This window comes from Mustela erminea, chromosome 10, assembly GCF_009829155.1.
Source record: "Mustela erminea isolate mMusErm1 chromosome 10, mMusErm1.Pri, whole genome shotgun sequence".
NCBI lineage: Eukaryota > Metazoa > Chordata > Mammalia > Carnivora > Mustelidae > Mustela > Mustela erminea.
Genome location: NC_045623.1, coordinates 32,002,962 through 32,018,666, shown reverse-complemented (window position 1 = coordinate 32,018,666; position 15,705 = coordinate 32,002,962). Strand labels below are relative to the sequence as shown.

The following is a 15,705-nucleotide window of genomic DNA, read 5'->3' as shown; positions in this document are numbered from 1 at the left end:
CGTGGAGCAGAGCGCCCGATGTGGGGCTCGATCCCAGGACCCTGGGATCATGACCTGAGCTGAAGGCAGAGGCTTAACCCACTGGGCCACCCAGGCGCCCCCAGAAAATGTAAATTTATACTCCATAGTCAGAGAGTCTGTTGATGGAGTTAAAGAAAAAAGCAAGGGAAGACCCCTGAGAGAGATTAATGGATTAGCAGAAGATGAGATTATGACGGCACTATCTTCTGGATTTCCAATCTGATTCTCTTCCCTTAGCACCCTGTTCCTATCTCTGTCAAAGCAGTAACTATATGCATCCTCTTGTAATTACCTATTAGTCTATATAGGGAGATTGTACCCCCCAACTCCTAGTTCAGTGCTTGGCACCATTGTAGGTGCTTTATCAGTATGTAATAAATGAACAAATAGAATCTGGGGAAAAAAGCGGTATCCTGGAAACCAGAGAAGAGTTTCAAGAGAGTCTTGATGGTCTAATGATAGATGTTGCTGAGAGGTCAAGTGAAATAAGACTCAAAAGAATCCATTTAACAGCTAAGTATGGTAAGTATTAGCCTTAGTGTAAGGGGACTTTCAGAGGAATGGCAGGGGAAAAGTTGAGTGTGAGGTGGGATGTAAAGACAGTGTCATTTTTTGGCATGCTCCGGCGTGAGGTACAGAAGAGAGAAGATTGAGGCTACAAGGAGACAAGAGGATCAAGAGAATTTTTAAGGAGCCTTGAGAAAGTGTATATGGATGGTAAGCTAGTATGAAATGTTGACAATATAGGCAGGAGATATGAAGGACTTTTGTTATCTCCTTATCTAGAATACCTAGGAGAAGAGTTTTACACAGTGATGGCCTCCCATTCTTAGACTGAAGGGAGGAGTAGACTGAGAAGTTTGAATCACTGTGAAGAATATACATTTTCCAAAAATTATCTGTTTGACTTTAAGTGAGGCCTGATTTTATTTTGAATAAACCATTTTCTCCCTTGAATTGGATGGACATAGCTAATTTGATGATGCAGGATTTGGAGTCAGTATTTGAGCTCACATCCTGTGGATTGCTTTTTTGACCTTTCTGAGCACTAAAACAATCTGGTGTTCAGAATCCATACTTTTTTTTTTTAAAGATTTTATTTATTTACTTGAGAGAGAGACAGTGAGAGAGAGCATGAACGAGGAGAAGGTCAGAGAGAGAAGCAGACTCCCCATGGAGCTGGGAGTCCGATGCGGGACTCCATCCCGGGACTCCAGGATCATGACCTGAGCCGAAGGCAGTCGTCCAACCAACTGAGCCACCCAGGCGTCCCACTTTTTTTTTTTTTTTAAGATTTTATTTATTTATTGGGAGGGGGATAGGGGCAAAGGGGAAAGCAGACTCCCTACTGAGCAGGGAGCCTAGAGGAGGGCTTGGTCCCAGGACCCTGAGATCACGACCTAAGCCAAAGTCAGAGCCTAAGTCAGATGCTTAACCAGCTGAGCTGCGCGGGTGCCCCCAGAATCCAAACTCTTTGGATTCCCTGCATGTGTAATATCTACTTAAATTGAGCCAGAGTGTCACCATATAGCAGAATAACTCATTCTCTCCCATTTATTGAAATCATGGAAAGTATTTTTAAACAATCTTCATTCAAAACCTCAAAATTCAACTCTATTTAAATTCACCTCTATCTAAAAGGAACTTCTAGGTTCTAGATATGTTAATTTATATTTTTGGTTCTTTATCAACTCAAGTTTCCTTGAGACCTCAGAATATGGGGCAACACAATTTAATACTTGCACCAATGAGTTAATAATAATTAAGGAATTATGTAAACTTTTTTTTTTTTTTTGCGAACTCAAGAAATTGGTTGGTCCTGGTGTTTTTGGAAGGGTGAAATTTTGCCAAAGAGATCAGACTTCCTGATATGTCTTCATGTGCGTTGAATTAAAGATGAAAAGTGTTTTTGCTTGTTGTGTATATTTTAGGAAACCTTTGGTTTATAAGTATTTGTCAGGGATGACTGGAATATTCACAACCATTTCAAAGACTTTTTCTTTCTTAGACATTTAAATTTCTACTCTTGTACACTGTTGGTAGGGTTGTAAATTAGAATAACCTATGGACAGCAATTACACATGTACTGACATTTAAAAGCATTGTCCCAGAAATTGTTGTGTGTTTTTTTTGACCCAGAAATTGTTAAGAAAAATTTATCCAATAGGCCTGCTATATATATGTGGGGGAGCAGGCCCCTCCATGTGTGTGTGTGTGTGTGTATATATATATACACACACACATATATATATATATATATATATACACACACATACATATATATACATACACGTGCACACATGTGCACGCAATAGATATTGGCTATATGCAATGATGTATTTATGAGGATAGTCTTAGCAACATTGTATTAATATCTGTATGTCCACATTCATATGATGACATACTAGTCAGCCATTAAAAATAGAGGGGGCTGCCCTGGGACAATTTCTAATATGAATTAAGTGTAAAAAACACTAAAAGATACACAAGAAATTGCTAACAAAAAAGAGGGGTCCTAGTTGGCTAGGGGAAAAGAATGGGAAAGGAAGGGTGCCTGGGTGGCTCAGTCAGTTAAGCATTCCACCCTTGGTTTCAGCTCAGGTGGTGCTCTCAGGGCCATGGGATCCAGGCACATGTTAGGCTCCAAACTGGGCGTGGAGCCTGCTTAAAATTTTCTCTGTCTCCTTTTCCCTTGCATCTCTCTCTAAAAAAATAAATAAAATCTTAAAAAAAAAGGAATGAGAGAGGAAACTTTCCTTATTTTATACCATTCATACTACATGGATATTAAAATTCAAATATACTTAATTTTTATTGTCTTTAAATAACAACTTTAAGAACTTGTCAGCTTTAAGAAGACAACTTCAAGAATTTGTCCAGAAATCAAAATATTATTTTATAATGAACTATTTAGTGGGCAAAACGCGTTTGATTTTTAGTCACTTTGCTCATGGAACCATAGAATGATGACATGGTGATGCTAATTATGTGATTATTTTATTCAAGGTAAACCAGAACTTTTCCTAATTTATGGTACATTGTCTTTGAGCAATTGTAAGTGGTGGTTATATAATATTGAATTCTTATCGACATTAGACTTATTTCATCTTCCCATGCTATTTTTCTTTGTAGAAATGTATCCACGGGCAAAAAGTACATGAAAGCAAAAGTAACAATAAAATGACAACTCACCGTAAACATTGAAAACAACAGTGGACTTTCATAGAGACAGGATAGGCTACAAGTTATGTATATTTGTCTGTATACTTGTAACTCCATAGTTTAATCATGGAGTGTAAGTCAATGAAGTAACCACTCCACTTAAATAAATGACAAAGTGTGGCACCTTTGAGCTGATTATGACCCACCATTATGTCAAATAAGGTGAAAATCTTTTGAGGGGTGTGTTACTGAACTACTATGCTGGCATTTTCAGTTTTCTATTATTAACATTTTCTAATAAATAAGAACAAGAGTTAAGATTAATGGAAGAAAGGCTTTAGAGAAAGTAAAATAGTGGCAACTAATGTAGAAATTTGCCAAGTATAAAAAGCCACATAAACTGCTTTTTAAAAAATTCTTTAAATATGAAACAGAAAATTTCAGTGAACAGAAAGACTGGGGTAATTACACAGAATATTTTTTAAAGGGGACAATTCCTAGTCCTCTTGCTGAACTAGAGAGCTTCACCTTGCACTAGAAGCCAGGGCCTCTAGCCAAAGAATGCAGGGCATACTCCTAATATCATTACCAGATTATCAAATATTGACTTTTTTTTTTTGCCCAATGATAATTATCATTGTTAAAAAGTTAAAAAATTAACTTTTTCCATTTTTGCTCTTATTCATGGTTAAGTCTATCTACAGCTCTCAACAACAATGTGCCGTAAGTTTATTGCTTAAAATTCTTAACATACAGAAAAAAATACAAAGAAGACCTATATATCTACCAACAGTTGTCAGTATTTTGCCATGTTTGCTTTTTTGTATATAGGCTTTTCTCCTAAACCATTTGAAACTTGCTTTATAGGTGTCGCTATTGACATCCAATTTTTTGAGCATCCATTTAAACATCTTTTTCTTGCATAACCACCATACTATTCTCAGACCTATCATAATGTATTCTTACACCTGTCAAGGTGAACAATTCCCTAAATTTCCCTGGTTGTCCAAAAACGTCTTTAATAGCTGATCTCAAACCAAGATTTGATCCAGGATGATAAATTGAGTTCATTTATATCTTAATTCAGAGCAGTTATTCCACAGTTTCTTTGACAATCTTTTTATAAAAGATAAACCATTTGTCTTGTTTTATCTTTTTTTTTTTTACTTGTTTTAGGTCATTTGTCTTCTAGGATATTATATATTCTACATTTGTCTGTTTTCTTATGCTTTTGTTTAATTTTTCCTAGCACTGTCCCACAGAACTGCATCACTACAGTGATGGCAGTGTCCCATGCCAGTATTCAATAGCTATTGAGCATCTGAAATATGGATGAGTTTTTGATTTTGGTAATTTTGGTTAGTTTAAACTTAAATAGTTCTGTGTGGCTATAGCTTGTCTCTTTTTGGACAGTGAAGCTCTAGCCCTTTAATTTTCTGTTATATGAAAGTTAAATGTAACCACTTGTTACATATTTTTGGCCAAAAGCCTTTATGGGTTCTGTGTATATTGCATTTTGTTTTATCAGGAGACATATAGTCTTTCACCCCAATATATGCTATTTTTTTTTTCAAAGGTTTTATGTATTTGAGAGAACAAGAGAGAGCGTGCATGCATGGGGTGGGAACAGGAGGAACAGGAACAAGCAGACTGTGCTGAACACAGAGCCTGTCTAGGGCCTCAGATCATGACCAGAACCTAAATCAAGAATCAGATGCTGAACTGACTGATCCATCCAGGCTCCCTTTTATTTATTTATTTTCTTAGATTTTTAAAATTTGTTATTTGAGAGAAAGGAAAGGTGTGAGCATAAGCAGGGGGTGGGGCAGAGGGAGAGGCAGACTCTGCTAGGCAGAGAGCCTGATGCGCAGGGCTCGATCCCAGGACCCTGAGATCATGACCTGAGCTGAACGCAGACCCTTAACGGACTGAGCCACCCAAGCACACCGTTCTATTTTATTTTTAAATAATCTTGACCCAACTTGAGGCTTGAACTCACAACACCTGTTACTCCACTAACTGAGCCAACCAAGCACTTCCCAATACGTACTGTTTTAAGTTTTTACTAGTTAGTATTATCTTATAGGTACTACAAAAATCTAATTTTGGGATTTGACTAATTTTGTGCAGGTGTTTGATCAAAGTACCAAAGCAAGAAAACAATGACAAGTGGGGTTGAAATATAAGGGGCATATGAGGAAGGTATATGAATAGCTAAGGATATAATGGGTATAAAGGAGGAGAACAACTTTAAGAGTTGTTAGCCATTTTAAATACTACAGAGAAGTCTGGGAAGATAATTGAGGAAGAGAGTGAGGGCTTTGGAATATTTCAGAGTGTTCGTTATCTTTAGAAAAGCAGTTTCAGAAGGGAGTTAGAGAAACCAGATGGATGTATTTGACCTTTAAAAAAATTTTTTGCACCCAGTGGTTGGTTAGTGGTTTTTTATGTTAATAAGCATGTAGCAGGAAAGGTGTTTTAGAATCTTAAGCAGACCTTTGTGCTGAGCACAGAACCTGACACAGGGCTCTATCTTATGACCTGAGATCATGACCTGAGTGGAAAACAATAGTCAGATGTCAACTACACCAGCCAGGCACCCCTAAGTACTTATTTTTTTTTTTTTAGAGCAATTTTAGGTTCACTGCAAAATTGGGAGAAAGATACAAATTTCCCATATACCTACCGACTCCCATACATGCTACCTCTCCCCCATCATCAACAGCTCCCACCAGCGTGGTACATTTGTTACAGCAGAGGAACCAACAGTGATACCTCATTATCACCCAAAGACCTTAGTTTGCATTAGGGTTCATTCTTGGTGTTGTACGTACTAAAAGTTTGGGCAAATATTAATGGTATGTATCCGTCATTATGATATAACACAATCTTTTCACCCCCCTAAAAATCCTCTGTGCTCCATCTTTTTATTCCTTCTGCCTACCTCTTGGCAACCATTGACCTTTTTACAGTCTCCTTATAGTTTTGCCTTTTCCAGAATGTCATATGGTTAGAATTGTATAGTATGTAGATTTTTCAGATTGGCTTCTTTTGCCTAGTATGCATTTAAGATTCCTCCATGTCTTTTCATGGCTTGATGGTTGATTTCTTTTTAGCGCTGAATAATACTCGATGTTGTTCCAGTTTATCCATCCCACTACTGAAAGACATCTTGGTTGTTTCCAAGTGTTGGCAGTGTTTGAATAAAGCTGCTATAAATATCTGTGTGCAGGTTTTTTTTTTTTTAAAGATTTTATTTATTCATTTGACACATAGAGATCACCAGTAGGCAGAGAGGCAGGCAGAGAGAGACAGAGGAGGAAGCAGGCTCCCCGCGGAGCAGAGAACCCGATGCGGGACTCGATCCCAGGACCCTGAGATCATGACCGGAGCCGAAGGCAGCGGCTTAACCCACTGAGCCACCCAGGCGCCCCTGTGTGCAGGTTTTTTTGTGGAAAGGTGTTTTTAAGGAAAAAACTTAAGACACTGACTAGAGCATGTCTGTGGATAGAAATATCTGCATAAATTAATTACAAAAAATTTAAGTGCAGAAAATGTGGTCTTAAGAGCAGGAAATATAATTATGGATTGTATAATCTTTAGAGGAAAGCCTTCCTAATAAAGAAACCTACAATAATGGAAATAAAGGCACAACTAAGAAAATAATAAGATTCTGGAAAAGGGGAAAGATTTTCATGGAAAAGGAAGAAGGCACTTAAATATAGAATAGGAAATAAGCTAATGGAAGTTAATTTTTAAATGGTTTCTGTTGTAAACTGAGATCCTCTGCAAAAAGGGTATAGTGGAATTGAGGTTTTGATGAGGTTTGGAAATGCATTTTTTAAATTGATAGACATTAAGTCATTCATTCATTTCTTTTAAGGCAAATTCCTGAGCAATGGGACCTAATTTAAAAGTAAAAAATTCTTTTTTAAAAGATCTTATTTATTTGTCAGAGAAAGAGAGCACAAGCAGTTGGAACCATAGGCAGAATCAGAGGCAGGCTCCCTGCTGAGCAAGGAGCCTGATGTGTGACTCCATCCCAGAACCCTGGAATTATGACCTGAGCTGAAGGCAGACACTTAATCAACTGAGCCACACAGGTGTCCCTACAAGTAAAACATTCTTGATTTCTCTCCTGGTTTCTCCCTATATAAAAAATAGTCACATCTGCTGGATCTCTAACATAAAACTGAATCTGAACACTTTAATTCAGCTTATGTAGGCTCTGTCCTAAGCATTAGTCAGACAAGACCTCAGTCTGTTGTAGGTCAGTACCCACAAGGTCCCTGCTGACACTGAGTTTACATTCTGGGAACTGGGGGAGGGAGGGTTTGGAGACAGTAAATAAGTAGACAAACATGGTAGTGGTGAAGCAGAGTAATAGCAGATGGATTAGCATTGGGGAGGAGGGGAAAGAATGCTTACTTAAAAGGAGGTTGTGAAGGAAAAGCATGGAGAAGATACTTGAAACACACAACAAAGGTTTTGTATTCAGACTATATGAAGGGCTAGAAATAAGGTAATAGCAGACAACACAATAGAAAAATGGGTAGGACCATTCAACAGGTGATTGGCAAAGAAGATATTCATGGGACCAATAGACATTAAAAGGTGTTTCATATCATGAATCCTCAGTGAAAGATAAATACAATCATGAGATCACATTTTACATTCACCAGAATGGCTGAAATTGAACACACTGATAATACCAAATATTGACAAGGACGTGGAGTAAGTAGGATTCTCCAAGCTCTGTTGCGCATATAAATTGATATATTTTGGAAAACTGGTATCTACCAAAGTTGGACATACATATAAGTTATATGATCCAACAGTTTCACTTCTGGGTTTATATTCAACATAATGCATGCACATATTCACTGCAAGCATGTTCATGGCAGCGTTATTGGTCAAACACTGGAAATAACCCCAAAGTCCCAAGAGGAATGGATAGATTGTGATATAATTCAATCATAGAATAAAATACAGCAGTGAAGCTGAACAAATAAAATGTAGTTAAATCTCACAAACATAATACTGGTACAAGGCCAGTGTAATACAAAGTAAAAACAGTGTAGTACTAAGTAAAAACTATTTATGTAAAGGTCAAAAACCGGCACAGTTGAAAGGGGTAGAATTCATCATAGTGGTTATCTTTGTGAAGGAGGGAGGGTATAGTGATTAGGACACTCCAAAGATAGACTAAATAAATACAGAAAAGAACCAGTTTTAGTTGCAACACTAGAGTATCTCCTTTGTTCTTGATGACGTTAATTAAGAGTTCTAGTTCATGTTTGAATAACATGAGAAGAGGGTAAGGAAGTACACTAAATTATAAGATTGATAATCACCTCCAAGTTAATTCATTTTAGTGTGGTTCTTAATCCTGGCTACACATCACAAGTACCAGAAGAATTTAAAAAGCAGATTTGTAAGCCTTATCACCAAGAATTGGGGCCTGGGCTTGGTATTTTTTAAATGATCCACAGTACCTCACACCATTAGTGTGCTTGCTGTTAAACAACAACAAAAAAAGTGTGAAGATGTGGTGAGACTGGAACACTGTTGGTGGGAATGTAAAATGTTGCAGGTGCTATGGCAAACAGTACTGGGATTCCTAAAAAAAAAAAAAAATTACCGTATAATCCACCAGTTCTCAGTTCTGCACTTCTGGGGTATATCTATAAGAGTTGTAGGTAGGGTCTTGAAGAGATATTTATACATCCATGTTTATAGCACTATTCACAATAGTGAGAGAGGTGGAAGTTAACCAAGTGTCCATTGATGAAAAAGTACGGTATATTTGTATAGTGAAATATTAAACCTTATAAAATGAAGGAAATTTTGACATATGTTACAATATAGATTAATTTTGAGGACATTATGCTATGATAAACCAGGCACAAAAATACAACTGTATGATCCTACTATTATACCCAAAGTAGTTAAATTCATAGAAATGGGATAGAATGGTGGTTGTCAGGAGCTTGGGGGAGGCAAGAATGAGGAGGAGGTTTTCTGTTTCTTTTAGAATTTTATTTATTTGACAGAGATCACAAGTAGGCAGTGGGGGGTGGGGAGTAGGCTTCTTGCTGAGCAGAAAGACCAACGCGGGGCTCGATCCCAGGACCCTGAGATCATGACCTGAGCCAAAGGCAGTGGCTTAACCCACTGAGCCACCCAGGTGCCCCAAGAATGAGGAGTTATTTAACAGGTATAAAGTTTCAGTTTTGCAAGATGAAAAAGTCAGATTAGTTGCTCAAAAATGATTAATATAATCATTTATATTTATAAATATATATAAATATAAAGCATTTATATTTATATATAATAAATGATTATATATTGAATGACACACTTCTAAAAATGGTTAAGATGATAGGGGCACCTGGGTGGCTTGGCTGATTGTGTCTGACTCTATCTCAGCTCAGGTCTTGATCTCAGGCTTGTGAGTTCAAGCCTGGAGTTGGGCTCCATGTTGGGTATTCAGCCTACTGAAAAAAAAAAAGGTTACGATGGTAAATTTTGTGTATTTTACCATAATTTAAAAAAAAAGATTTTATTTATTTGAGAGAGAGTATGAGGGAGTGGGAGAAGCAGACTCCCCACTGAGCAGAGACACCCCCCGCCAATGCGGGGATTGATCCCATGATCCTGAGATCGTGACCTGAGCCAAGGTAGCCACTAACCCATGTGCCCCTACCATAATTTTTAAAGAAAGATTCAAAACTGTCTAATATGCAGTTGAGAACTAACGCTGCTTTAATGGAAACAAAGATCACACTGGCTGAATATAACACTGTTCTAAAAAAATGGACAGCTTAAAAAAAAAAAGGACAATTTGGGAGCGCCTGGGTGGCTCAGTGGGTTAAAGCCTCTGCCTTCGGCTCAGGTCATGATCCCAGGGTACTGGGATTGAGCCCCACATCGGGCTCTCTTCTCAGCAGGGAGCCTGCTTCCTCCTCTCTCTGCCTGCCTCTCCGCCTACTTGTGATCTGTGTCTGTCAAATAAATAAAAAAATGGACAATTTGTTTAATAATTGCCCTTTTCATTTTGCTGAGATACTTGGTGTAGTACATTTGCTGCTCTTTTGTCCTTTAATGCTGTTTAGGAATGTTAGATACCATCTTTCCAAAATACAGTTTTATTATTTTTTTTTATTTTAGATGTAGTAATATGTACTTAATAGTAACATTTTAATATGTGTCATGTTTCTAGTATTAGGTTTTAAAGTATATCACTTTAGGGGTGCCTGCCTGGCTCAGTCAGTAGAGCATGTGACTCTCGATCTCAGGGTCGAGAGTTCAAGCCCTACATTATGGGTAAAGCCTCCTAAGTAAACAAATAAATCCCTTTATTTAAATTATACAGAAAAATCCTCTATTTTGCATTTTATATACACATACATACATACATACATACATACATACCATGGTTATGTTTAACATTTCCTGTTACTTCTTTTTTACCAGAAACTTACAGACTTTTCCTGCTAAGACCTCAATTTGTGTTTTAGAAAGCCAGAAGAAATACCATGAAAGTTTGAAATACCTTAAATCATCCAGAACTAAGGCATACATAATGAAACAACTCTTAGTACTTATACAGAAAGAGGTTCGTATTTGTTTACAAATGTATTCATCACTTGGCTTTTTTGTTGTCTTAATCATAATGTGATGTAAAACATAATATTACTCATTAACACTTTTTAGTTCCTATAGAAACAATTTTAAATGTTGTTTGAATGTAACTCAGTTTTACTTTTGTGTTTAAGGACATGTATTTATAGGCAACATTGTAATATCAGGATTTGATCCCATTGACAATGTCTCTGTCAAGTCGACAAACAGCTCTAGTTAACCCTCCACCACCAGAATATATAAATACTAAAAAAAATGGGCGATTGACAAATCAACTTCAGTATCTACAAAAAGTTGTCTTGAAGGCTTTATGGAAGCACAGTTTTTCCTGGCCTTTTCAGCAGCCTGTGGATGCTGTGAAACTAAAGTTGCCAGTAAGTATATCTTGTGATTATGTTGCTTATAAAAGAGAAAAACACTGTGAATCTCTGAAAGAAAGAAAGAAAATAGTCTTTTTTAAAAAAATTATTTATTTGACAGAGAAAGAGATCACAAGTAGGCATAGAAGCAGGCAGAGAGAGAGGGGGAAGCTGGCTCCCCACTGAGTAGAGAGCCTGATGCGAGGCTCAATCCCAGGACCCTGGGATCATGACCTGAGCCGAAGGCAGAGGTTTTAACCCACTGAGCCACCCAGGCACCCCATAAACTCGTCTTTAATATTACAAAATATATTTAATTTAATGAAGACCTCTAATATATTCTGTACCACTGAAGAATTTTCCAGTGAGTAATTTTCCTAAACAACAAAGCTCATTTTTCTGAGCATTGAAATTCTTATTTTAACAGTTTGGTAAATTATAGTACATGTTTTCTTGTTAGAGAATGTGTTACCTGACTTTTTTTTTTCTTTAAGTTTTATCTATTTACTTTAGAGGGAATGTGTGTATGTGAGCAGGAGAAGAGGGTGAGGCTCCAGCAGGCTCTGTCCTGAGCCTGGAGTCTGGTATGGGGCTCCATCCCCTGACCCCAAGGTCATGACCTGAGCCAAAACCAAGCGTCAAATGCCCAACCAGCTGAACCATCCAGGCACCCCTCACTTGTCTTTTTGGTGGAAGGTTGTCATGAATATCAGCTTCTTCATGAAGTTTTTCTTGACACTTACTTCTTGGTAGACTTAGGTGCATCAAATACAGAATTCAACTTTAAGCCTTCTCTTTGGTATTTTCAGCCATCTGATAACAGAATAGTTAAGTAATTTGTTGCATGGTAAACCATGGCACTGGGATTATATTCTGGATCTGTCAGACTCCATAAATTCTAGGTTTTTCTTCATGCCCTTCACTTTTTATTTTCCAGGATAATTTTACTCTTACATTCTTGTTTTTGTGATTCTTTGTTATTTTTTTCTCTGGAAAAAAAATGCCCTGGCAGTCAGCTTTCTCAGTATAAAATTTTTGGTTTCTAAATTATGGATTTTTAAAGGTAATCTAGTTACAAGTGTATAACCTCTTAAATCTACTTGTGTACCAGTAGTTGTAGTGAATTTGTTCTTACTACTAACATTTAGAATTTCTTCTTAAAAACTAGGATTATTACACCATTATAAAGACCCCAATGGATTTAAATACAATTAAGAAGCGCTTAGAACATAAATATTATGTGAAGGCTTCAGAATGTATAGCAGACTTCAACATAATGTTCTCAAATTGTTATTTATACAACAAGGTATGTTGTATAAATTTATGTTATACTTGGTAATTCTTTGCTCTTATAGAAGATGTGTATAGAATGTGTGCTGATTTCAGATTTCAGGTCTTGATTTGGGATATTTTACAGACTTTTTAAGAATAATGTTTATTATCCTTAAATAATAAAGGATAATGTTTAAGGATAATGTTTATTTTTTACTGGATTTCATAATTTTCATGTATCTATTTATTTAGACTATTTCCCATAATTTTGCCTGAATAACTGTAATGGTTCATTATGTTTTAAAAAATGAAATACCAATGATAGTTTGTTTCTCTAAGTATCATTTCAAAATGTTCTCTACCATACTTCTGCCATTTTAATTATAAATGGTAAACTTTATTATATACTAATCTTGGTTAAATGTTCATGGTATGAATGCAGACAAATTACATACATCTAAACTTCATGACAAGTTAACTTAAAGATGAGACCCATTCTTTGTTACATACCAGTAGTAGTATTTGCATTTGTGTTAATGAACTGATTTGTCTGATAATATATGTGGACATTTGACCTTAGTCCCCACTTTAGCTTTCATCCGATAAAACTGGATTTGTGTATTCATTTTTTTCTCCCTAGAGTATTCCTGTTTCCCAGAGTACTGCATTCTTTTTAAGCTGTTCTGTATCTAAAAATTTTAAAACTTAAATCCCATTTATTCAAAATCACTGGTAATGCTATAGTGTAATAGAAATTTTGGTTCCCAAACTCTCAGTGCCATCTTAAATTTAAGAATCTTAGCCAACATGATTTTTTAAAAAGTAACAATTCCAAGTGTCCTTTTACATTTAATATTTTAAAACGAAGTTCAGTAATTTTCCTTAAGTGCCTAACTTCAAAGTAAGTGTTCAAAGTAAGAACCTGCTTTAGGCTTTTGCTTTGTAATCTACTTAGTTTTTTTAAAATCAGTAGCAAATAAAGCAAGCCAAAGACTTCTATGTGGAGAGTTAAGATTTAAAAATTGGAAAGAAAAAAAGATTTAAAAACTTAATTAGCTCTGCAGTGTCATTTTATCACTTAATTAATTGAAAACTGTATCACATCAAGTCAAATAATGTACTTTTCACAGCCATGAACATGTTTTGTTTTAACTTATATGTGAGGTAGAAATTTTAATTTCTAAAACCTTTTTGTATTAGTAGGATTGGGTTAGATTGTAACACTCTAGTACTCAGAAAGGCTACCTTGGTTATTTTTAGAAGTTAAAAGGGTAGAATGTTAGAATTTAAAATATGAGCTGATACACCATTTTCTGCACTTAATTTAGAAGCAATAAATAATGTTTAATAATATCTGAGAGTACTGTGTCACTGCCTTCTCTAAGGTAGGCTGAATTGTTGAAATTTGGTACAGTGACCATATTGTGTAACCTTATGTTTATATATTTTCTAGCCTGGAGATGACATTGTTCTTATGGCACAAGCTCTAGAGAAGTTGTTTAGGCAGAAATTATCTCAGATGCCACAAGAAGAACAAGTTGTGGGTGGTAAGGAAAGAATAAAGAAAGGTAAGGCAGAAGAGGTTTATGTTTTCTTACTTTCTCTGTCTTTTGTATTAAATATGAATGTGTGTGTGTGTGTGTGTTTGTGTGTGTGTGTGTAAATATAATGACTAGAACTAAATAATAAATCCCCTAAAGGGGATAGATGTTCGGAAGTCCTTCCATATCCTGGGGTATCTGTGTGGCACAGTCAGTTAAGGATCTTATTCTTGGTTTTGGGTCAGGTGGTGATCTTTGGGTCATGGAAATGAGCCCTGCACCAGGCTCTGCATGGAATCTGCTTGGGACTGTCTTTCCCTCTCCTCTGCTCCCTGCCCTGTATGCATGTGTGCTTTCTCTCGCTCTCTCAAAATAAATGAATCTTTAAAAGAAAAAAAAAAGAAGTCCTTCTAAATCCTATTGTATTGGTATAAAATGTCTATTTAAACAGTAAGGCAGACTTTGAAAGCAAAGATGTATCATGCAAGGTTAGGGAATATTGTGTTGATTATGGCCTTGGAGCCCGAGATTTCCTGTAGTATAGTGCCATTCACATAGTAGGCATCCAGTAAATTTATTAGTATTTTTAGTGACTCTTGTATCTGTGCTATGATAATAAGATAGTCAAAATTGTCAGTGTTTTCTTGTATGAAAAGATCCCATAGCTAAGAATGAAATGTTACTGTTGGGTCTGAATGTTCTCCTTTTTTCTAACTCTTAATTAAAAACAAAACAAAACAAAACTTTAGAGAGGAACATTTTACAGCTAATAATTATAGTATTTAAATACAGAGTTAAAAAATTAATCTTAAGTAATCAAATGGATATATTGTAGAGGTTAACCAAGGTTGTCATAGATGAAATGTTGGTTTATTTTTGGATCGCTGATGGTGTACATTTTAGATAAATTCCTTAATTATTCCATGTTAGTTTCCTAATGTATAATGTTAGGAAAATATTTCACTTTTGTGGTTGTAAATGTTTATAAAGTAAACGTTGTTCACTTTATAAATTACTTTATAAAATTGTTAAGTGGTTGGAATATAAGAGACTTACACACTATAAAGGTAGTTTGTATCAGTAATCTGTGCTTTTTTTTCCTTGTTGGTAGGTCTTTAAGATGGGTCATGACTTTTTTTTTTATTTAAAGATTTTATTTATTTATTTGACAGAGAGAGATCATAAGTAGGCAGAGAGGCAGGCAGAGAGAGAGGAAGGGAAGCAGGCTCCCTGCTGAGCAGAGAGCCTGACGCGGGACTTGATCCCACAACCCTGAGATCATGACCCGAGCCGAAGGCAGCGGCTCAACCCACTGAGCCACCCAGGCGCCCAAGATGGGCCATGACTTAAAGCTTTACTCAATCATGCGAGATATTCACTGTCTTATTAGAGTTCTTATTTTATTTTTACCTTTGGAAAAGCTTGATCTTAGGTCTGACAATATAAGGCCTAGTGTTTTGAAAGAAGATTAAAATAAGCCTTTACTAGGTAGATAATGAAAAGATCAGTTTGCTATTTAAATTGTTAAAGCAAAGATTATTGCTGACCTAAAATAGTATCTCTAGCTAGGTAAAAATTACCTTTAGAATGCTTCCCTTAAAAAAAGAAACACTTGAATATATTCTTAATGTTTACGTTATAGCTACTTGTTTCAGATGCTCAAATTACTGTTAAGCCCTTAAATTTCCCTCAGACAAAAATTCTTT

The 15,705-nt window shown here is 36.1% G+C and overlaps 1 protein-coding gene across 1 annotated transcript in view; it reads left to right on the top strand.

The window, feature by feature from the left end:
- Positions 1-444: 444 nt before the first annotated feature.
- The window catches only part of BRDT (bromodomain testis associated), a 76,292-nt gene continuing 61,031 nt past the window's right edge, over positions 445-15,705 (top strand). Inside the window, 5 exon segments of the mRNA XM_032303307.1 lie at positions 445-543; positions 10,660-10,801; positions 10,962-11,201; positions 12,355-12,492; positions 13,912-14,026. Of these exon segments, the coding sequence (XP_032159198.1) occupies positions 11,013-11,201; positions 12,355-12,492; positions 13,912-14,026 (442 nt within the window). The 5' untranslated portion in view covers positions 445-543; positions 10,660-10,801; positions 10,962-11,012.